This window comes from Myxocyprinus asiaticus, chromosome 41, assembly GCF_019703515.2.
Source record: "Myxocyprinus asiaticus isolate MX2 ecotype Aquarium Trade chromosome 41, UBuf_Myxa_2, whole genome shotgun sequence".
Taxonomy (NCBI): Eukaryota; Metazoa; Chordata; class Actinopteri; order Cypriniformes; family Catostomidae; genus Myxocyprinus; species Myxocyprinus asiaticus.
In genome coordinates this window covers 6,820,664-6,842,729 of record NC_059384.1, presented here as the reverse complement: position 1 = coordinate 6,842,729, position 22,066 = coordinate 6,820,664, and the positions used below count along the sequence as shown (strand labels likewise).

The 22,066-nt window shown below is 35.7% G+C and overlaps 3 protein-coding genes across 5 annotated transcripts in view; all 3 read left to right on the top strand.

Moving 5' to 3' along the window:
- The window catches only part of slc4a2b (solute carrier family 4 member 2b), an 83,789-nt gene extending 74,692 nt beyond the window's left edge, over positions 1 to 9,097 (top strand). For all 3 annotated transcript variants that reach the window (XM_051682350.1, XM_051682351.1, XM_051682352.1), the window contains 2 exons: positions 1,672 to 1,845; positions 6,307 to 9,097. In XM_051682350.1, the coding sequence (XP_051538310.1) occupies positions 1,672 to 1,845; positions 6,307 to 6,387 (255 nt within the window). In that variant the 3' untranslated portion in view covers positions 6,388 to 9,097. The remainder of the gene's footprint in view (positions 1 to 1,671; positions 1,846 to 6,306) is intronic.
- Positions 9,098 to 12,158: 3,061 nt separating this feature from the next.
- si:ch1073-406l10.2 (uncharacterized protein LOC100536977 homolog) lies at positions 12,159 to 15,891 on the top strand. Its single transcript, XM_051683031.1, has 4 exons — positions 12,159 to 12,379; positions 14,471 to 14,581; positions 14,718 to 14,819; positions 15,377 to 15,891. The coding sequence occupies exons 1-4, from the start codon at positions 12,185 to 12,187 to the stop codon at positions 15,458 to 15,460; spliced, it is 492 nt and encodes a 163-aa protein (XP_051538991.1). The 5' UTR covers positions 12,159 to 12,184; the 3' UTR covers positions 15,461 to 15,891.
- A 3,441-nt stretch (positions 15,892 to 19,332) lies between these two features.
- zgc:195173 (uncharacterized protein LOC792613 homolog) lies at positions 19,333 to 21,582 on the top strand. The gene is made up of 4 exons (XM_051683032.1): positions 19,333 to 19,771; positions 20,091 to 20,201; positions 20,478 to 20,579; positions 21,083 to 21,582. The coding sequence occupies exons 1-4, from the start codon at positions 19,577 to 19,579 to the stop codon at positions 21,167 to 21,169; spliced, it is 495 nt and encodes a 164-aa protein (XP_051538992.1). The 5' UTR covers positions 19,333 to 19,576; the 3' UTR covers positions 21,170 to 21,582.
- The last annotated feature ends 484 nt before the right edge of the window (positions 21,583 to 22,066 follow it).

Sequence of the window (22,066 nt, the reverse complement as noted above, 5' to 3'; positions counted from 1 at the left end):
TAAAAACTAATTTGATTACTTAACCTCCTGAGACCTGAGCATGACTGCTGTGTGCATTTTCCATTAACCATTTTTGATTTGTAATTAGTAGCCCCTAAGAAACATGCAAAAAAAAAAAAGAAATAGACCAGATAGTTTTCCTAAACTGAAATTTTAAATAATACCAAGATATAGAAAGTCAGATTTGTTTTTATCAAATTGTTTATTATGTTTCCAGGAGTGTTGGTTATTCATGTTTTTGAGACTTTACAAACATTACATCAGAAATTAGCATAAATAATTCTGATTCAAAGTAATGGCCAGCATCATCCAATCACTGCTAACCATGTTAAAATAAAATTTTGCAAGAAAAATTCTGAATTAATGTGCTGATTACCATTGTCCATGTCTGCCAAACATGTTGAGTGGTCCAAACATCTGCAGCCTGAAACTGAACTTTTGACCGGATGTTAGGAATGAATGCACTTAGCTGCATAGGAAAGCTATAGGATTCTCCCTTGCTCACTAATTAGGGAATAATTTGACCTCCAGTGTCACAAGTTTGAGACTATCTGCACTGGTCTCAAAACAGTTTGAAATGCACCTTATTTTCATTCTAACTCCATGTAAAGCCTCTAAAAGTAAAATTTTCCAGCTTTTGGATGCATCCGTTGATTCTCAGTGTGATAATGCACAATGAATATAGGATATTTTAAGGAAAATTAGCCTATAGTCCACGTACGTGGTCATTGTGTTTAACAGCGTGATGTTTCACGATAAATTGAAATTTTAAAAATGGCATATCAGATGAAACTAGACACTCTGCTCTTTTGACTCAAACAGGTTTTAATGTAAACACTTGATGAGGTTTGTTACCAGATGTAGTTTTGTTGCCGTTTCTCCCAAAGACACTCAGCTGAGATCTGCGCCATGTTGTTTTGTCACATGACTAGGTGCTTTGAAAGTTCAACCCTTAAAAGACAGACTAGAGTCTCCTGAATTGACATCAGTTGGTTTAAATTAATTTAAATTATGCATATCTTATAGCGAAGCCAAACGTTATGTCCATGCATGTGGATGTGGGGTCTCAGGAGGTTAAACCTTGACACAGATTATGAAGAGTTTTTTAAAGCTAAAGCAGAGGCTGATTCAGCTGAAAACGGACAGGCTTCATCATTCAGAATTAAATTACTAGTTACCAATTCAGAGACCAGTTACTTTGGAACCTGGAACAGAATCACCAAACTATCGGTATAAGCAGATGTTGTTAAAAATAAAATAGATATTGGTACAGTATAAGCACAAAAATTTGAATCATTGCATCCTTTTTAGTAGTACCATGGAATTTTGATATCTACTATGGCACTGAATTCATTTTCATATACCAGGGTATTTACATCCTACATGAATAAAAAAAACATTGTGTTAATACCATGGTACCATACCCATAAACCACAGTAATATCATGGTACTTTTTTGTAAGTGTTGTCAAATCTGTATCATGATGCTCTTGATTGGTATGTTATACTTTATGGTCTTAACGTTTATGTTCTTTTATAATACATTAATATCAAATTCAAATATATACTGTACCTACCTGTAAAAGTTATAGGTATTCCAGGAGTGGCAGTTAGCCACACTGAAAGCAATACTGTAATCCATTGTAAATCTTGAATGATTTGTGCCCCTCAGGTGCGGACGCTGAGGATGCATCTGTTCACAGCTGTGCAGATTGTGTGTCTCGCTGTCCTCTGGGCGGTAATGTCCACCATGGCTTCGCTTGCCTTTCCGTTCTTTCTCATCATGACTGTCCCTGTTAAGATGTTTCTCTTGCCACGCATCTTTAGCGCCCGAGAAATGCAGTGTGTAAGTATGTCTGTAAAATCCTAAGTCCGAAACATACTCTACGCAAGTACTTGAGCGCAGACGCTTCTAGCTGTGGAAGGTAGATTACATGTGTTGTTGTGTTCCAAAATGTGTCAGACTACAATTTATATTGCGTTGCATTCTCAACGTTGCCACGAGGCGATATAGTGGACATTAGAGTGAACTGTCTGCTTCTATGGTGAGTTTACTTTTTAAATCCGACTACTGTCATGGTGGAGCAACAGTTTGAAGAGAATATTGCTGATCTATAAAGTTAAAGTTAATATATTTATCGAAAATTACCTGAATAATAACAAACTCAGTTTAGTGGCACATATTTTTGATGGTAACTGTATCGTGCCCTTGAGTACAGAGGTTTGTTACCGCCACAGTTATTAAGCATGCTCAAATGGACCACGCATTGAGTAGGGTATAGCTGCAAGCAATGTTCCAAAAAAGGGGCGTGAGCTCCAAATTGCCATTAAAGATATAGGAAGCCCCTAAATGTGGTGGTGGGGTCATGGTTGAGCATCGGCTTGTGAATGGAGAGCGAGATCAGGAGATGAGAACGGTAAGGATCATCACCTGGAAATGATTGTCTCTAACAGCTGTTTGTCATTGCAGTGAGAGTTGGAGACTGATTTAAGAGCGAGCCAGATGCCAGCGAGGGGAGAGAGAGCCCCGCACATACACCCACTGAGCCTGTGTGGCATGAGTGTGTTGAAAAGCGAGTTTTGTTTGAGTTGTAAAATAAATGTACCTTTTTGAGTTGAAGTTCACTGTTCCCCTCCACCCCAAGAACCTGAGTTGTTACACTGCTGCTGAAACCCGGGAGTGGAGGAAGTGTGCTGCCATGGAGTCCTCCCAGTTGGGTGAAGTCATCTGCGGAGATCCAAGAAACTCCCGACCAAGCCCTCCTGGTGCAGGAACAGCGATTCCAAGAACTCCTCCGGGCCCAAGTGGAGGACCAGCGGGCATGGTGGTGCTTGATGGCCCAGGATCTGTCCTCAGCCATGGACCCGGAGGCAGCGACCGTGTCCCAGCTGCAGCTAACGAAGATGGGGCCCCAGGATGCGCAGGAGACGTTCATCGGGCTGTTGGAACAAGTGGCTACCGCCTCTGGCTGGCCGAAGTGTCAGTGGCCCCTTCGTTTGCTGGCGCTGCTGGGGGAGTCCCAACTCGCGGCTGATCAGCTTCCTGCGGAAACTCGTCTGGCATGTGAAGACCTGAAGAAGGCCAGCCTTCAGTGCGTTGGACATACACTGAACAACACTGCCAGCGGTTCCATTCCCTGATGCTAGAGGAGGTCTGCTGCCCGTTTGTGTTTGCCCAGCTGCTCCACGATGCCTGCCGGAGGTGGGTCCTGGCCCAGGAGGGTCACAACATCGGAGATGTGATCAATCTGATGGTGCTGGAGCAATTCACCGCCCGTTTGCCGAGGGTTACTGTGGAGTGGGTCCAGTGCCATTGCCCGGCGTCGCTGGATGACGCCGTCCAGCAGGCGGAGGACTATATGGTGGCCTTTCCAAAGGCTGGCAAGCCAGCATCTATCTCTCTCTCTTTCTCTCTCCCCCTCCTTCTACCTACTCTGTTTCCAGCCATCCACTCCCACCTCCATGGAAACGGGGAGTTTCCCCTCTTAAACCGGCTCCTCGGCTTCGGAGTCTGCGTAACCTGCCGGTTCCCCCTGTCCCTCTCACGGGTGCAGGCATGGAGACTGGGATGGTTTTCTGGTGCTGCAGGGAGCCTGGGCATTTCCAGGACCAATGCCCGGCGATGGAGGTGGGGACAGTGGTCCTGGTCCCCGACATGCCACAGGCTTGCTTTTATTCGACACTGGATTTAACAAAGGGTTATTGGCAGATCCCCTTAACACCAGTGTCCTGGGAGAAAACGGCCTTCTCCATACCGTTTGGCTTGCATTAGTTCGTGACCCTTCCGTTCCGTTTGTTTGGGGCCCCGGCTACGTTTCAGCACCTTATGAGCCGAGTCTTCAGACTGCACTCTGCGTATGCTACTGCCTATCTGGATGACATCATTATATACAGTAATAATTGACAGCGGCACATGCAGCATCTGAGGGCGGTTCTCCAGCCTGCAGCTATACCTACTTGCGCGCACTGACAATGCATTGGTCAAACACTCGCATCTGTGAATGCACACTTGCATTAAGAATGTTAAATATTAGGATAATGGGTAACACTTTCATATAAGGTTGTGCTAATATTAGTCAACTACATTAGTTAACAGGAATTAATAATGAAGAATACTTTTACAGCACTTATTAATCTTGGTAAATGCTCATTTCAACATATAGCAACTGTTATTTTTAAAAGACAAGTTGCTGTATGTTCGCATTAATTAATGCATTTACATTACTAACAATGAACAGTTATATTTTTCTAAATTGGCATTAACCAAGATTAATAAATGCAGTAAAAATGTTGTCCACAGTTTAGTTCATGATGCTTAATAAATTTACTTATGCTAACAAATAGAACCTTATTGTAAAGTGTTCCCAGATAATTTTGTGTAAACACTGTCACCTTGTTCTTGCAAATCTTGATACAAATTTTCACCTCTTGCAAATATCAGTACATTTTAATTCTAAAAACTATGGACAGTATTAAAGCAATATCACACAATCAAGAGTTCAGTATAGTCCTATATCAGCATGGCTGTGATTTGGCTGCAGGCACGATTGCGAGTGTGATATTGCTTTTATACAACAGTTCAACTAACAAGTAAACAAAAAAAATGAGGAAAAACTAAGGACTGTCACAAAAAAACGCACTTGTGCATGGAACTACTTTCTTACACCACGGATCAGGATCTGCCATTGCTAGTTCAAATGATGTGCCAAAACCTATGTTACTAATTAAAAAATGTCACTTTAGAACTAGTAACGATGGGTTGGGCTGTTTCTAACAAGTTATTGGAGAAACAAGGATGTAGTGTGTTTTAAGAGAGAGACCAATTGAGCATGTGGGATTACCTGTGTCTGCCGCGACTCCCAAGAAGAGATGAACAGTAAAGCTATAGCTGTTTGTCAGTTTGCTGAAGATAATGTCATTTTGGTCAGATGCATCCTTTTTTCTCTGTGTAAAAATAGCCGTCTGAGCAGGGTCCTCACTGAGTATTTCACGGTAGCTGTTTCCTTCACTCCCCCACCATTTTGAATGTTTACAATCTCCTCCCAAGGCGGAAACTCTTGTAGTTAAGCACCTTGAGTATGTTACTTCGTCTGTTGTGTCTCTCAGCTGTGATAAGCCTTAATGCTGAAGCTGTTAGTGTAACTTTATTTCCCAGCTGTAGTGTAGTAGTAATCCGAGCGATCATGGAGTGTTAGACAATGCTGATGACTTCAAAGAAACCGCTCGCTGACTGACATTGCTCACTTAGTCAACTTAACTGGCTCACAACACGTAAAAATGATCTTTTGTCACCACCTACTAGCTAAAATATTAAATGTCACAGTCAAAAATGAAAAGAAACTCATTAAGCTGCTTTTTTGATATCTGCGCTTCTCTTACACTTTAGTTTAGAATGCCATGAACACAAGCGGAGTTATAAAAACAGTAAGGGCCCAAATATACTTCATATGAAATCGAAAAATTAATGAATCTGGCCAAAAAGACTGTTTTTGAGTTTGTTTCGGTGGTTTGTAACAGCTCGTCTGGGTGAACTTTTAGGAAAACTTCTAACCGACTGCTTAACACCTTATTGCCATTGGTCTACGTCATCGGTAGGTGTGACCTGGAGCTCCACCTTGACGCAGACAGCTCAGTTGTTCAGTCAGTCAAAATAAGTAAATAAGAACACACTGGTGTGTAGAGTTATTAGTGAGCTGGTGCAAATTTACCTACAGTTGTGCTTAAAAGTTTGCATACCCTTGGAGAACTGGTAATATATGTACCATTTTTAAAGAAAACATGAGTGAGCAGGCAAAACACATTTCTTTTATTTCTTATGGGATTCATATTCAACTGTAGGTTATAACAGAATGGCACAATCCTCTCTCGTCCACTCAGAGTCAAGGACTGGAACTAACTTTTGTATAAATAAACATTAAAAATGTATAATATGAATTGTTTTATATAAAATGCAAAAATTAAAAGTCAACATGCAATGAAACTTAATCCATAATGTAACGTATTTCAGAGTGAAACAGGATATTCAATGAGAAAAATGGGTGCAGCTTGATTTTATCAGGAATGTGTTTGGAAGGGAGTGGTGGAAAAATAAGAGCACTAAGTGACGTCAGACAAAAAAGTCGTTTCAGAGGCGCAGCAAGCTATTGATGTTTGGTGAAAGTTTATGAAAACAATTTTTTTTTCTACAGAATAATTTGCACTGATGAAATCACTCACAATAAGACAAAAAATGTGTATTAAGAAAATAAATTTCTTCGATTTCATAGTGAATTAACTTCGGCTTTTCTCTATCCTACCTCTTTCTCAGTTGGACGCAGACAATGCAGAACCCACATTCGATGAGAAGGAGGGACAGGACGAGTACACAGAGATGCACATGCCAGTTTGAGCCACTCCCACCTGTATGTTAGTCACACTGTTGTCCAATAGTTGCCTTTTAAGTTTCAAATAATCAAATAGAAAAAAACTTTTCATCCAACCTCATCTCAGTCCAGCAACAACAAAGACTGATTTTATGTGTTTTCTTAGAGGGTTTGTGCTGCTACAATACCATTTAGCCTTAACCAAGTGTATTTATTGCTTATGGGAGAAAGTAATGTATCCTTATTGGGTTAATTGGAGATTCTCAACACAACATGTTGGATAAATGCAATATTATACTTAAGTGTTTAGTGAAAATTCATGAACTTGAAAGATTGCCAAGGACCATTTCATCTTATATAAATGTGTGTGTGTAGTTTGTTTTTAAAAAATCTATTGTTTTGTATTTGTGTTCTGGCTTTTCTTTCATGTTTTGTTATAAATTCCATTTATGACCCAGCAAATATTGTTAATTCGCACAATCAACAGTATTATTATTTTATTTTTATTTTTTTGCGCAATGTTGCCATGTAGTTAAGTTTTGTTCAGCTTTGCATCTGAGCATATATGGTTTCTGCTTTTTAATGCACAATATCCCACCTTTTTGATGCATGAAACTGTCTGCTCCAAAAATGTTAAATGAAATGGAAATACAGTAACTCTAAATGCTAAACTGTCATTATAAGATGTGAAGTTGGCGTACATATATAGTGCAGTTTTGCACTTGACCGTTACATAGAGTCCGCATCTCATTCTTGTTAGTTTTGGACTTCATTTTAGAGGATATATTTAGAGGCAGGTGGTTTTGGAGAATTTCTGATGAGTTTTATCTTGGATGGATGGACTGGTGGTCTAGTTTAGTGTCTGAAAATCCATATAAAGATAGAAAAACAAGCAATGCAGTCTCGTAGATGTTATTTAAGGAATAGTTAACCCAAAAATGAAACTATTGTCATTATTTACTTACCCTCATGTTGTTCCAAACCTGCGCGACTTTTTTTTTTTTTTTTTTTTACCATGGGACACAAAAGCAGATGTTTGGCAGAATGACAGCCAAATTCTATTGCATCTATGAAAAAAAATACATCCAATGAAATTGAATGGTGGCTGAGACTAACATCCTACCAAACATCTCCCTTTTTTTTTTTTTTTTTTTTTTTTTTTTGTAAATGACAGAATTACACATTTTGGGTGAACGATCCTAATATTATTAACTTGCGTTTGGGAGTTAAAATGACTTTTCTAATTTTATTTATTTATTTGTTTGTTTTTAAGAACTGTACATGTTAAATGATAAATTGCTTCTTTCTACCACAATTTTAAAGTCTTTTCTTGGGCTATTCTTGGACCATTGTCTATCTGATTTAGATGCATATGTTTTTTTTAAATGTTACTTATTTTAAAACAATAGAGGAAAACAAAGTTAAAATTAACACAAGTAGAAGCCCATTTTTTTATCATTATGGATGCAGTTCTAAACAAAGTACAGATTTTGATTTAGTAAATTAACATAAATGTAAAAAATCACTACTTTTCCCCACAATTCACTAGTTTCTCTTTGCTTCACTAGTACAGACAGTTGTATGGTTATTATGGAATTGATTTGCACTAATTAATATCGATTACTACATATACATACAATTTCACTTGAAACATTTTGTGCACACAAACCAAAAGGAAAACATGATTAACAAATTTTACAACAGTTCAGTTAAGGTTTAGTATTTCTTCGGTTAAGCATGTGTTATGTTTTTTATTTTATTGGTAGAACCCATTTGTTTGGAAAGGCTCCTCATTTTTCTCATTATGTTTTGTTGTAAACCTTCTACTGTAGTTATTGGAAGGGGTTCTGGATTTTATCATACAGCTGTGCTTTTAAAGTATAAAACATTTTTATGTCAGCAGAGTGCTTCAACGTACCTTCCAGATATGGATGTGTGAGACACTTCAGAATTATTAGGGTCTTTTAACAATAGGACATTATGTTGCACATTTCTTTAAATGTATATAACATTAGCTTATGTATGCACTAACTAATGAGTGAGACTGGACTCAAAACTTTGTAGGCCTTATATTTATTTGACTAGGAAAGTGCTAGATGTTTTATGTCAATATTTGTACGTACAAATGATTAGAGAATATTTTTATAAAGTTGTGCTATCTGTCAAAGCGTAGTCGTCTATTAGTACATCAGGACATCTGTGTTTCAATCACAGCATATTGTACTTTGTCACTGTTGTTTATTTTTCACATTTCCTCTGCCCGAGTTCATCGACTAGTTCCATGTTTGGGTGCCGCTGTGTGTAGACAAGTTTTGACCTGCAGAACAGGAATGCAATCTGATCATAGAACAGCACTTTTGAGGTTGTGTTTTGAATGCAGACCGGAATATTTATTCAGTTCTGTGCCTTTACTGGAATTGTGTCTGTGGATGTTTAGAGGCTTTTGTTTGTTGATGGTATTTATGAATGCATAATGGGGGTCTAAGACTGTTTATGAAGGTTAAATGTTGTTGTGGTGATTTTTAACATGATACTGATCACAAATATATAACTTACAATAGCTGATATGTGGCAAAGGGAAGTGAGGGTCATTTACCATTCTTGTCAGATGAACATTTTTATGCATTTGGTGTTATTTTTGTATTTTATATTTGATTTTTAAAATTTATTGTGTACAGAATGCAGTATTTACAGCAAATTTTAAATGTGGCAAATAAAGTTGATTTTTCTATTTAAGTTGACTATGCATCTCTCCAATTTTTTTTTTTTCTGGTTATAGAACTTAAAAAAATGCTATTTCACAAGCTAGTATTTCATGGTCAAAGCGTACTCCGTTTAAAATGTTTCTCTAAGAAGGGCTTGTTTTACATAATATTTGAAATCTGAGCATCATGTAATTTGTCACAGTTCATCAGCTAGTTTAATTTTTGGGTCCTGCCGTGTCTAGTCAAGTTTTGACCTGCAGAACAAGAATTTAGTCTGCTCGTAGAACAGCAGAATGTACAGTAGACTTCAGTGCATTTGTTTTGTTATTGGATATTTGATTTTTACATTTTACTGTGTTCAGAATCAGAATGAGCTTTATTGCCAAGTGTGTTCATGTACACAAGTAATTTATTTATTTTTTGCAATGTATACCGCAAATTTATTTAGTTTTCATTGTTTCTGTATTTTTAAATGATTTTCCACAAGAGAACAGCATGTTCTACAAAAAAAAATCTAATGAACCATTAACCCTTTAAGCTCTGAAGGTGTTTTTAAAGATTTTCTGTTTCAGTGGCATACCCAGAATTAAAGGCTCATAACTCTACAAAAAACCAAAGAGGGTCAATTGTTTGGAGTCATTTTAAAGAAACTTTTTGCACATTTTTAATGATATAGATTGTTAAATGAGACTCTCAGCCTAAGAAACTGCTGAAAAACAACAAAAAACAAGCCAGAAATTAACTAAGGTGTAAATAAGGTAGCTCCAAAAAAAACTACTTTTGCTTTGTTCCCAATAATATCACCTGTAACTGAGTAGAATTTTATGTTAATATGACAAAGCAATCAAATGTTATAGCATTACAAAAATAATTTATCCTAGTGTCCAAAGCATCTCAAAGTGTCCACAAGCCTCACCAAACAAATAAAACATAATAATTGTTTATAAGAGCTAATTACACATGCAAACACAATAATTGTTCATAAGAGCTAATTACACATGCAAATACAACAATGACTAAAGATCAGAGGTCTGCACGGGCCTTAAAATGAAACCCGAACCCTACCCGTACCAGAGACTGTGTGTCCCTGCCCGGCCCAAACGATACCGTCAGATTTTAAGCCCAAACCCGAAATTGCTTACTATCTGATTTCTTCTCCTAGCAAGTACTGTTGCAATAGGCTATATTTTATGTAAGAATATAGGCAACATTCGTAACCAACACACTCTCATGGCGAAATCGTCAGGATTCGTACGACTTTTCTAAATTTGGCATATTCAAATGATATCGTGCGACTGCACTCGTTTGAATTCCTATGACTTTCACTACAGCCAATGATGTCGCTGGACATCGTTTCCATCTAATACGCAACAGTTACTTGCTTCTGTCACACAACAACTTCTATCATGTTTACACACTCTACTGATTGTTTAAGTTTAGATAAGGGGTTTGGGTAAGGGCATAATATTATATAGCCAACTCGTAAATTATGTACGACTTTTCATGAGATCAGGTTGTTCATAACAGCACTGAAACCGTAAACATACACAGTTTTAACAAGGCACGGAAGCCCCTTAGTACACTAGAGCAGAAGGGGAAAAAAGCATTGCCTTACCGTTTATGCGCTGAAACTTCACCTGGTGCAGAACAATCTGGAATAATATGAAACACTGCAACAGTCCCCTCTATACAGCCTGAACTTGTTTAGAATGTTGAATTCTTTGTGACAACTGCGCTGAAAACAATCTAGATGCAGCACAAAGAAAGAAACAGAGTGCAGGTGTCTCAACATGCATTTTTGTCAATTTGAATTTCTTTTTAACTTGACGTGGTGTTTAAAATATGCCTGTCCTGCACGAGACGCTGAAGAAAAAGCAAAATGGCAAAGACATTTGTCCAGCATGTGTTTTAAACAATGGGAAAACAGAACAGATGTGCACAAAAACGCATTCGGTGTGAACGGCCCCTAACTCATCCGTTCGTTTATGTCTGTGAGTGTGAGCGCGTGCGTGAAACAAGTTCGGTAAGCCTGTTTATTTTTTCATTAATTACAAACCCGACCCGAACCCGAAGTCCTACTTGATAAACAGACCCGAACCCAGCCCGAAACCCGTCGGGTTCTCGGGTCCTGTCGGGCCTGGGTTGGGTTGCAGACCTCTACTAAAGATATGCTCCGTCTCCAAAAAATGCAGGCATGAGTAATGAGATCTCATTCAGTTTTTAGAGAAAACAATCCTCTCTGCCCATATTTGGATGACTTCCACCACTGGTTGCAGCGATCTGAATCCTAATATGATTGGTTAATCATTCCATGACAATGGACAACATACTACATAATTTCCAATTAGGTATCTGATCCAGGAAAGCTGATGTGTTTTTAGCCAGATAGCAGATTATGTGTTGTGTGCATATTGCCTTTCTGTGGGTTATCTAATGATCTATGCATCCGATTAAGTTGTGTGTGGGCTCATTTTAAAGATAATCACCTCCTCTAATTAATGCCATGAGATATTTTATGTTCTGTTTATTTTTCCTGAAGTTATGAGTTAAAATGTGGCATTAAAGCAACATGTTTACTTTTAACATGTATGTAAAAGTCATGTACTTATATGTAGCTATTACTCACTATATTTTTGTCTGCAAGTAAAAATAGGCTGTTTGTATTCTACACTTTGAGAGCTTTCCAACGACATACGATACATGACTATTTGATCAATTTGATGTTTTTACCGATTACAATAAAATGGACGGTGCACAATGATTAATAAATTATCAAAATGGAACATTACTGATTTGTCTGCAAATTTCAAAGCACTTGTTCAGTTTTGGTCATAATGCTTACAAGCAATAAGCTTTAAAACAATACCTATTTTGTGTTGTGACTAGTTAACATTTTGATAATTATTTTGGCCGTCGAGCCAAGCCGAGCTTAAAGGTTTAAACAAACGACTAATTAAAAATACATTCATACTGTTTAGATCCAAACATTTCAGTTTACAATAGGTGACAATGGCGGTATTATTCAACGTTACCCAACAACGACCCAAAAACATGCCAAGCCTCCTGGAATGTCTGTTTTCAGTGAATGCAGGGGGAATCATGTTCAGACTGGTTAAAGATGGCTTTGCTGCTGTATGTTGTGCTGTTCGGTGCTGGAGTCTTGTTGACTTTCACTGAGGTCCAAGGCTCATTTAGCAAACTTTCAGATACCAACAAGAAAGGAGTGGAGCAGGCTTTGCAACAGGTCAATGCTCATGAAGGCATTCAACATTATTTTCTCTTCTTTAAAACGATCCAGCAGTCACAAATTGAGGTAATCTCTTTGTCTCCCTATCTGAATATTCATCCTCTCTGTAACAAAGAATTGACTTGGCATGACATCATACCAAGTTTTTCGATTTTATGTTTAAAATATCTAAGGCTAAAATTTAGTTTTTAGTATAAGTAATGTGCTTTCAACAGAGACCATACTGTTGTATAATTTCTAGGGTGTTGTACTAGACTAATACATAATAAATATACACTGTGTCCAAGCAATGGGAGATTGAGGTGCTGGAAAATCCATGTGTGTATGGGGCATTAAATGTACAATTAATCCAATTTTGCCCAATAAATAGAAATAACCATTATATTTATATATATATATATATATATATATATGTATATGTATATATATATGTATGTGTGTGTGTGTGTGTATATATATATATATATATATATATATGTGTGTGTATATATGTGTATATATATATATATATATATATATATATATATATATATATATATGTCTGTCTCTCTCTCTCTCTCAATTTCAATTTAAAGTACTTTATTGGCATGATTGTGTTTACATACAATATTGCCAAAGCATCAATACACAAAACAGATAATGACAAGACAAATAATAATAATAAAACAGTAACAAATAACAATAAAATCTGAATTAAAATAAGGTGCCAGGTAATGAATAAAATAAAAACTATAATAATATGCACTATACAATATTCAATAAAAGAAGCATTTAACAAGACATTATGAACATAAAAAGGCAGTAATCTCTCTCTCACTCTCTCTCTCTCTCTCTCAATATATATATATATATATTGAGAGCGAGAGATTACTGCCTTTTTTATGTTCATAATGTCTTGTTAAATGCTTCTTTTATTGTATAATGTATAGTGCATATAGTAAGAGCAAAATCTGTACATTATTGCAAACTTATGTGTGTATGTGTATATATATATATATATATATATATATATATATATATATACACACACACATACACTGATGGCCAAAAGTTTGGAATAATGTACAGATTTTGCTCTTATGGAAAGAAATTGGTACTTTTATTCACCAAAGGGGCATTCAACTGATCACAACGTTTAGTCAGGACATTAATAACGTGAAAAATTACTATTACAATTTGAAAAAAATGTTCAGAACTTCTTAAACTACTTCAGAAAATCCTCCACATGCAGCAATGACAGCTTTGCAGATCCTTGACATTCTAGCTGTCATTTGTCCAGATACTTCCACACTTCCTGTAGCACTTGCCATAGATGTGACTGTCTTGTTGGGCACTTCTCACACACCTTACAGTCTAGCTGATCCCACAAAAGCTCAGTGGGGTTAAGATCCATAACACTCTTTTCCAATTATCTGTTGTTCAATGTCTGTGTTTCTTTGCCCACTCTAACCTTTTCTTTTTTATTTCTGTTTCAAAAGTGGCTTTTTCTTTGCAATTCTTCCCATAATGCCTGCACCCCTGAGTCTTCTCTTTACTGTTGTACATGAAACTGGTGTTGAGCGGGTAGAATTCAATGAAGCTGTCAGCTGAGGACATGTGAGGTGTCTATTTCTCAAACTAGAGACTCTGATGTACTTATCCTCTTGTTTAGTTGTACATCTGGTCTTCCACATCTCTTTCTGTCCTTGTTAGAGACAGTTGTCCTTTGTCTTTGAAGACTGTAGTGTACACCTTTGAATGAAATCTTATAAAAGACTGAGATTTTTCTTCCTTTTACCCTCTGAATTAATTCAACATCAACCCATATTTTATGACATAATATGTATAATCAGTACTATAATATTCAGATTTATGTCAGATGCAACATCAACAAATAAAACAAATTATTGAATTTGAATTTCAGGGTCATTTTTGGTGGCATTCTTGACTCAAGCCCCTTCATTTCTGCCCCTTTAAAATAAACAGCATTGTTAAATCATCATTTATTTTGAATATATAATAGTTATATAAAAAAGGTTACTGAGGTAAATCTATTAAATCTAAATGTTTCCATTTGTGTGTATGTGTGTGTGTGGGGGGGGGGTATTTATCATACATTTGGCTTCACAATTATTTTTTAATTTATTTTCAGCTTATTGCATTTATATCTCTCTATAGGCAGGGTTTGGTGTTACATACATCTACCATAATTTTTATCTCAAAGCCACCAAGTGCAAAAAAGGAACTGAGAATGCTGACACAGCCAAATGTGCATTCAGGAATGACCGTGTAAGTGTGATTTTATTGTACTGTAAGTAAAAGGCAAATATGGAATATGGAGGTAAATGCCTTGAGGTATTGTACCTTATTAAAAGTGTAACCTCATAGCTCAAAGTTAAATGTCTCATGTTTATTTATTTTACAGCCTCTTATCGACTGTGCCATCTGCTACAAAACCTATGCTGGAGAGATTGAGGCAGAACCCAAACCCTATGTAAACTGTGTTCATAAACCAGCTCTCACTGAGGTATACCCTCTTCAGGCTTATTTATTAGATTAGATTAGATTAGATTCAACTTTATTGTCATTGTGCGGAGTACAGGTACAGAGCCAATGAAATGCAGTTAGCATCTAACCAGAAGTGCAAATAGCAATATGTATATATATAGAGAGAGAGTATATACAATAAAGATTTTTAATTAGTGCAAAGTTATGAGGTAGAGAAGCAGAGACCAGCTCAATGCAAATGTCTATGAATACAGTACAAGGTGCAAATGAAGAAGTATAAACACTAAAGGGGCATTGTACAGAATTAAGTATAAATATGTAAATAAATATATATGGCCGGTGACCATAACAGTGCAAGTGGCATCAAGAGGTAGAAATTATGTGCAAAGAAATGTGCAAGGGAATGTGCAAAAAAAAAAAAAACATATGTAATGCAGCAAACCTTGAGCTAGTCTTAAATGCATTAAATACATTTTATCTTGTCAAAACTGTACACTATTAGCAAAACTGTTGCTCTTTGCTGCTTTCCATGATCTGTCAACACAAGCTGACACTGTATAATTCTTTGAACCCAAGGACATGAAGACAACGAGAATGGACCACTGTAACAAAATGGGTTATGGCAGTGGATCGCCCACTCTGTTGGCAACCAAATCTTAAGAATAACGGTTGGAGACAATACCTGCTGTTGCCATTCAAAGTTCTGGATTCTAGTGGCAGAGTGCCACTCAGTAACCTTAAATGTCATTCACACATGTCCTTTCTGTGCCAAATCAACTCTTGCTTCAAATGTATCTGATTCTAAATGGTAACAATATTAAAGAGAACATTTCACCATTGTGGTCATAATAAGCAAACATTGCCGTGACCCGCTAACCCCTTGTAATTCTTGGTGTGTCAGTGTATTTCTTTGTGGTGGTTAAACTTTGCAAAAAATACTAACATTTTACTGTGCTGAAAAAAAAAATATAATAAATGATGATTTAACATGTTTATTGTTAATTGCAGTTTAATAGTGTCTCATGCTAATATAAAAAAAAATTATTTGATGGAATTTATAAAAATCTTTCCCAATAAAGAAATGTTTCTGACCTTTGGATACAACTTTTTGGAGAATGAGTACAAGTACTGATATTACTTTTTTTGGTACTCGCCAATACAAAGTCCGATACCTGTTTTTTGTTTTATTTTTTGTTAAATTCCATATCAACAGTTTATTTCAATGTTATCATCAAAATGGTGTTTAAATAAATTAATTCATTAAAAAGTTTCATCAAATGAAAATAGATCAGTTCATTTTCAACATAATATTTTAATATTTTTTATTAAATGAAGTGCATTTGTACAGAAACACAGCACAATACAAAATACCTCATTTGTGCTATTTTTGTCAAATAAAGTGCTGCATAACAGAGCATCACAGATGTGAGACATTGCTTGAATATAATACAATTACTATTGATTTAATATTATTAGTAGTAGTAGTATTACAGTGAATATTACATAACTATACAATAGTGATCTATTTCTGTCCTAATTTTTTTCTATTTAAATTGAGATTTTATTTTGGTGGAGCTTTTATTTTGAAATGTTTCAATGTTGTTATGACAGTAGCTTCTCAGTCTGGAAAAGCCGATCGCTATGTGACTGTTACTGCTACATGACCGTTATAAAGTGAAAAGGCTGTTATTTAATTAAATAAATATGTAGTCTGTATGTGCCTCGTGCTACAAAGTGAATTAGCGCTTTGCTTGCTGTCATTTGCTACAAACAGAGCGCGCGATGATGTTTTCCGTGTATGAGTTGAGGAGCTCTAAAAGGTATCAGAACTTTGTGTCTTTATGTCTGCACAACACCGGCTCCACACATTCAAAAGCACTCACATTGGAAGTGTGCAGCAATGCAAACTATATATTTATCTCATTAAATCACAGCTTTTGCGGTTAAATAATCTCACTTGGACATAATGTGATTTGAATTAGTGTGTTGAATGTTTGTGTAATGACATTCAAATGTCAGATGGTATCGGTTTTTGGTATCGGAGCATTATTATGAGCATGAGTACAAGTACATGAGCATGGTATCGGACCCGATTCTGATACCAGTATCGGTATCTGGACATCCCTAATATATATATATATAAAAACTGGTGGCCAAAAGTTTGGAATAATGTACAGATTTTGCTGTTTCAGAAGGAAATTAGTACTTTAATTCACCAAAGTGGCATTCGACTGATCACAGAGTATAGTCAGGACATTACTGATGTAAAAAACAGCACCATCACTATTGGAAAAAAGTATTTTTTGATCAAATCTAGACAGGCCCCATTTCCAGCAGCCATCACTCCAACACCTTATCCTTGAGTAATCATGCTAAATTGCTAATTTGGTACCAGAAAATCACTTGCCATTATATCAAACACAGTTGAAAGCTATTTGGTTCATGAAATGAAGCTTAACATTGTCATTGTGTTTGTTTTTGAGTTGCCACAGTATGCAATAGACTGGCATGTCTTAAGGTCAATATTAGGTCAAAAATGGCAAAAAAAGAAACAGCTTTCTCTTGAAACTCATCAGTCAATCATTGTTTTGAGGAATGAAGGCTATACAATGCTTGAAATTGCCAAAAAACTGAAGATTTCATACAAAGGTGTACACTACAGTCTTCAAAGACAAAGGACAACTGGCTCTAACAAGGACAGAAAAAGATGTGGAAGACCAGATGTACAACTAAACAAGAGGATAAGTACATCAGAGTCTCTAGTTTGAGAAATAGACACCTCACATGTCCTCAGCTGACAGCTTCATTGAATTCTACCCGCTCAACACCAGTTTCATGTACAACAGTAAAGAGAAGACTCAGGGGTGCAGACCTCATGGGAAGAATTGCAAAGAAAAAGCCACTTTTGAAACAGAAAAACAAAAAGAAAAGGTTAGAGTGGGCAAAGAAACACAGACATTGGACAACAGATAATTGGAAAAGAGTGTTATGGATCTTAACCCCATTGAGCTTTTGTGGGATCAGCTAGACTGTAAGGTGCGTGAGAAATGCCCGACAAGACAGCCACATCTATGGCAAGTGCTACAGGAAGTGTGGGGTGAAATGTCACCTGAGTATCTGGACAAACTGACAGCTAGAATGTCAAGGATCTGCAAAGCTGTCATTGCTGCACGTGGAGGATTTTTTGATGAGAACTCTTTGAAGTAGTTTAAGAAGTTCTAAAAAAAAATGTCAAACTGAAATAGTAATTTTTCGCATTATTAATGTCTTGACTAAACGTTGTGATCAGTTGAATGCCACTTAAAGTAACAATTTCTTTCCATAAGAGCAAAATGTACATTAGTCCAAACTTTTTGCCGCCAATGTGTGTGTGTGTGTGTGTGTGTGTGTGTGTGTGTGTGTATATCTATATATACTGTATATATAAATTAAAAATAAATCATTATGAACAGACTTCATTTAGAAACTTTTCATGTCACTGACTGGGTTTTAGGTTGGGGATAACATTTAACACATTACACTTTGTTAAAAGAGTGTGGTTTAAATCCACATTGTAAAAAGTGAAAATGTACATTTGTACAAATGTAAAATGTTTTTACATGATCTGACCCATAAATATCACTTTAAATGGGGCATAATGTTGATTACCATACATGCATCACAAAAAACTATTTGGTTTATTTAAAAACAAAAAGCTATTTTTGCTAGTTCTTACAATGTTAGTGAATGGGGCCAGTCAATTAGAATTAAAATACTCACTGTTTCAGAAGTGTGGCCTCAAAACCTAATCATTGTATGTGCTAACATGATTTTAGTGTTATAAAAATAATTTACTAATCTCATCTGAGTAAAATTATATCCAATATTACAACTTTGTTGCCATGACAACGCAACGGCGTAAACGCTAAGTGATTTCATCACATTTACGTCATTTAGAACAGATTTTATCACACTAAAATCATGTTAACACATTAATTGTTCACGACTTGTGGCAATACTTTTAAAACAGTGTGTGTTTTCATGTTTATGGACTGGCCCCATTCACTTCCATTGTAAATGCCTCACTGTAACCACAATTTTTGCTCTTTTTTTTTTTTAAATAAACGAGGGACGAGTCAAAATTTTATTTATTTTATTAATATATATATATAATTTTTTTTTTTTTTTTTTTTTTTTTTTTTTTTTTTTTGCGGTAATCAACATTATGCCACAAATACTGTTAATTGAGCTTAACATGTATTGATTCCAGAACAAAACACTCTTTTGGATTTATTATTATTATTATTTATACAGTATGTTACCACATGAGGCACATTGTTTTGGTTACCTGACATTTTACAATGCATCAATGCTGCTTAAATTTGCATCTAGAGAATACCTTAGAATTGTCAATATTTAATTCAACAAAATTGTAGTCATATTCAGAAACTCTCCAGTATTGGCAAACTTACTATCCTCCACTGGATGGCAGTCCATTCACTCAAACTCCATGTTTTTAGATTTCCTCTGTATGGGATTGTGAAAGCCAAAGCAGACAAAAGGAAAGGAAGAGGACTCCAGCAACAACAACTCTTCCAAATATTGCACAATCTATCTGTCCTCCTACACACCCCTGTAGCTCCTCTGATTTACAGACATTTTTTAAACATCACCCTCGGTTTTTGTATTCTTTCTTGTGGAGTTTTGCAGTTGGTGACTTTAATAGACATTGTATAGCTTTGTGTTTGATTTAAAGATAAGCCAGTCTGAGACATTTCAGCAGAAGACTGTGGAAAGATGGCTGTTATTCTGCTCATCGTGCTGGGCAGTGCCGGAGTCTTTCTGGGCACCTCTGAGGCGCAGAAGGAGTTCAGTGAACTTCCAGTAAACTACAAGAAAGGTGTGGAACTGGCTCTCCAAAATGTGAACTCCCATGCAGGAATCAAGAACCATTTTCTCTTCTTCAAAAGTCTGGGCAAGTCAGACCTTGATGTAAGTTTTCTGAATTAACTTTGAACTGCTTATGAACGTTATTGCTTTTTTTTGCAATTTACTGTGTTCACTTTATTAAAATGTTTAGTTAAACTGTTATATTTGACTTTGGGAATGCTAAAATCAGAAACATTTAAACAACATAAAAATATGGTGGTCAATGATAGTTCACAGTTTCCTTTGTCTAGAGGGGTGGGCAGAGGTGCGATTATCCATTTTAGTTGTCAAATCAATAAAAAAAAAATGTTGTACTTTAATATACTATGGATGGGCCATATGAATATTTCATAACATGATCATTCTATACTGTTCATTCTAGGGTGGGTTTGGTGTAAGTTATATCTACCATCACTTCAACCTTAAACCCACTGAATGCCCTAAAGGAACAACAGATGCCAGTGCTACTAAATGTGCTTTCAGAAATGATAAAGTAAGTTGCTACAGAATCTAAAAAATGTATTTCACAGCTGCACATCTTAATTTCATATATATGATTATTGCTTGAGATGGCTACTTTTTTGAATACTGTAAAATACATGATGCAAAGCTAAAATGTACAGTGATAGCCCTGTAAATTACATTAATTGTAGTCACTGGTTTTACTATGTTTTTTCTGCTTTTGAAACATCTTAACCATTAAGCTTCATGCATGTTTAATAATTTTCATAAGTAATATGATAATTATTCTGTCTGTATCTATTTGCAGCCTCTGATAGACTGTGGAATCTGCTATAAGATACATGCTGGAGTGATCCTGAACGAACCAAAGCCATATATAAACTGTGTATTCAAACCACAGTTCACACAGGTCAGTTACTGTTTATTTAGCATTTTATATCTTTAGCTTTTATCTTATTTTTTTAACAAATAAAAAAAAAAGGAATGTCATTTCCAGGAAATCAGATATCTGCCGTTGAACAGAAGGTTTATGTCTGTTGACAAAAACAAAACAGAAACAATATTGTCATTTAAAGGAATATTCCAGGTTCAATACAAAGTTAAGCTTAATCAACAACATTTGTGACGTAATATTGATTACCAAAAAAAAAAAAAAAAAAAAAAAAAAATATATATATATATATATATATATATATATATATATATAAAAGGGCAAAAATGTTGGTTACAGTAAAAAAAGACAAACTTTCTGGGAGTTCTGACTTTTTTTCCATTGCCAAGACACTCAAGCTTTGTTTGTTGGATTTAATACAACACTGCTGGTTACTGGAACATATTTAATGTTTGTTCTTAACCACTGACATGGAAATCATTAACTGTGTGTTATTAATTGTGTGCTATTCTTCATTTCAGGACTTAATGGCCACGAGAATTGAACACTGCAACAATATGAGTTACGCGAACGGTTCTCCCTCCCTCCTGACAGTTAGGAAACTGTAAAAGAGGAAACATACCTCCATGTTTTATTTTACTTTTTGCTAATATTTTATCGATTTTGTACTAGGCATCTGTCAGACTACAGAAGTAACTTGGGTCTGTGTATTATGCTCTGTATTATGTAAGTAAGCAATAGATAGATAGAAAACATTCTTTACTTCTGTACATTTAAAATGAGTTTTAGTGGATATTGTGCACAAGTTGAGAATCATCTAAATGATGCTGTTTATTTAGCTTAAGTTTTTCATTCTATAAAACTCTGGAATAAAGATTGTGAATGTGAACTCTTAAAATGTTACAATAGTGCAAAAATCTGAAACTTTTCGACAATATTAATATAGATCCATATTTTGTGTGTTTGCACTTTTAATAGATTGTGACACTTCATATGTATTAAAATATGTTTTTGGATTGGACTTCAAACAAATGAGAGTTTCATTTGGATTTCTTGAAATAACATCATCCAGCCTGTATATGCATTTTATACTGTGTTATACTGTTATATACTGTATTATAAACAGCATTTATTTGAAAATATAAATTAAGAAAATGGTACTTTGGTGCTGAAATTTAAAATAAGAGTCATGAATACAATGTTTCCATAGCTAGAGACCCAAATGAAATGAATGTCGGAACAGAGAAGGCAGTAATGTTTCCAAATAGGCCGAACAGAGTTTGTATAAATGTCATAAATAAGGTTTGAAGAGTCCCATCAAGTGCTTGGTAGAACGTTCACATACAGTATTAATGATTAGCATTGCAAACTGAGGTAAGTATCTAGACATCTTTCCCTAGATTTAGCTTCTTTTACAGACTGTACCTCAAAAACACCTCAGGAATGTAATTTTTATACTTGAATATAGTATAAAAATATTCAAGCTCTTTCAGTTACATTTTAAA

Excerpts from the sequence above, each read along its gene's own strand:
- si:ch1073-406l10.2 (XM_051683031.1), top strand. The coding sequence starts at position 12,185 with ATGGCTTTGCTGCTGTATGTTGTGCTGTTCGGTGCTGGAGTCTTGTTG. Across the intron at positions 12,380-14,470 it reads TCCAGCAGTCACAAATTGAG|GCAGGGTTTGGTGTTACATA; the intron begins GTAATCTCTTTG and ends ATCTCTCTATAG. Across the intron at positions 14,582-14,717 it reads GTGCATTCAGGAATGACCGT|CCTCTTATCGACTGTGCCAT; the intron begins GTAAGTGTGATT and ends TTTATTTTACAG.
- zgc:195173 (XM_051683032.1), top strand. The coding sequence starts at position 19,577 with ATGGCTGTTATTCTGCTCATCGTGCTGGGCAGTGCCGGAGTCTTTCTG. Across the intron at positions 19,772-20,090 it reads TGGGCAAGTCAGACCTTGAT|GGTGGGTTTGGTGTAAGTTA; the intron begins GTAAGTTTTCTG and ends TGTTCATTCTAG. Across the intron at positions 20,580-21,082 it reads TCAAACCACAGTTCACACAG|GACTTAATGGCCACGAGAAT; the intron begins GTCAGTTACTGT and ends TCTTCATTTCAG.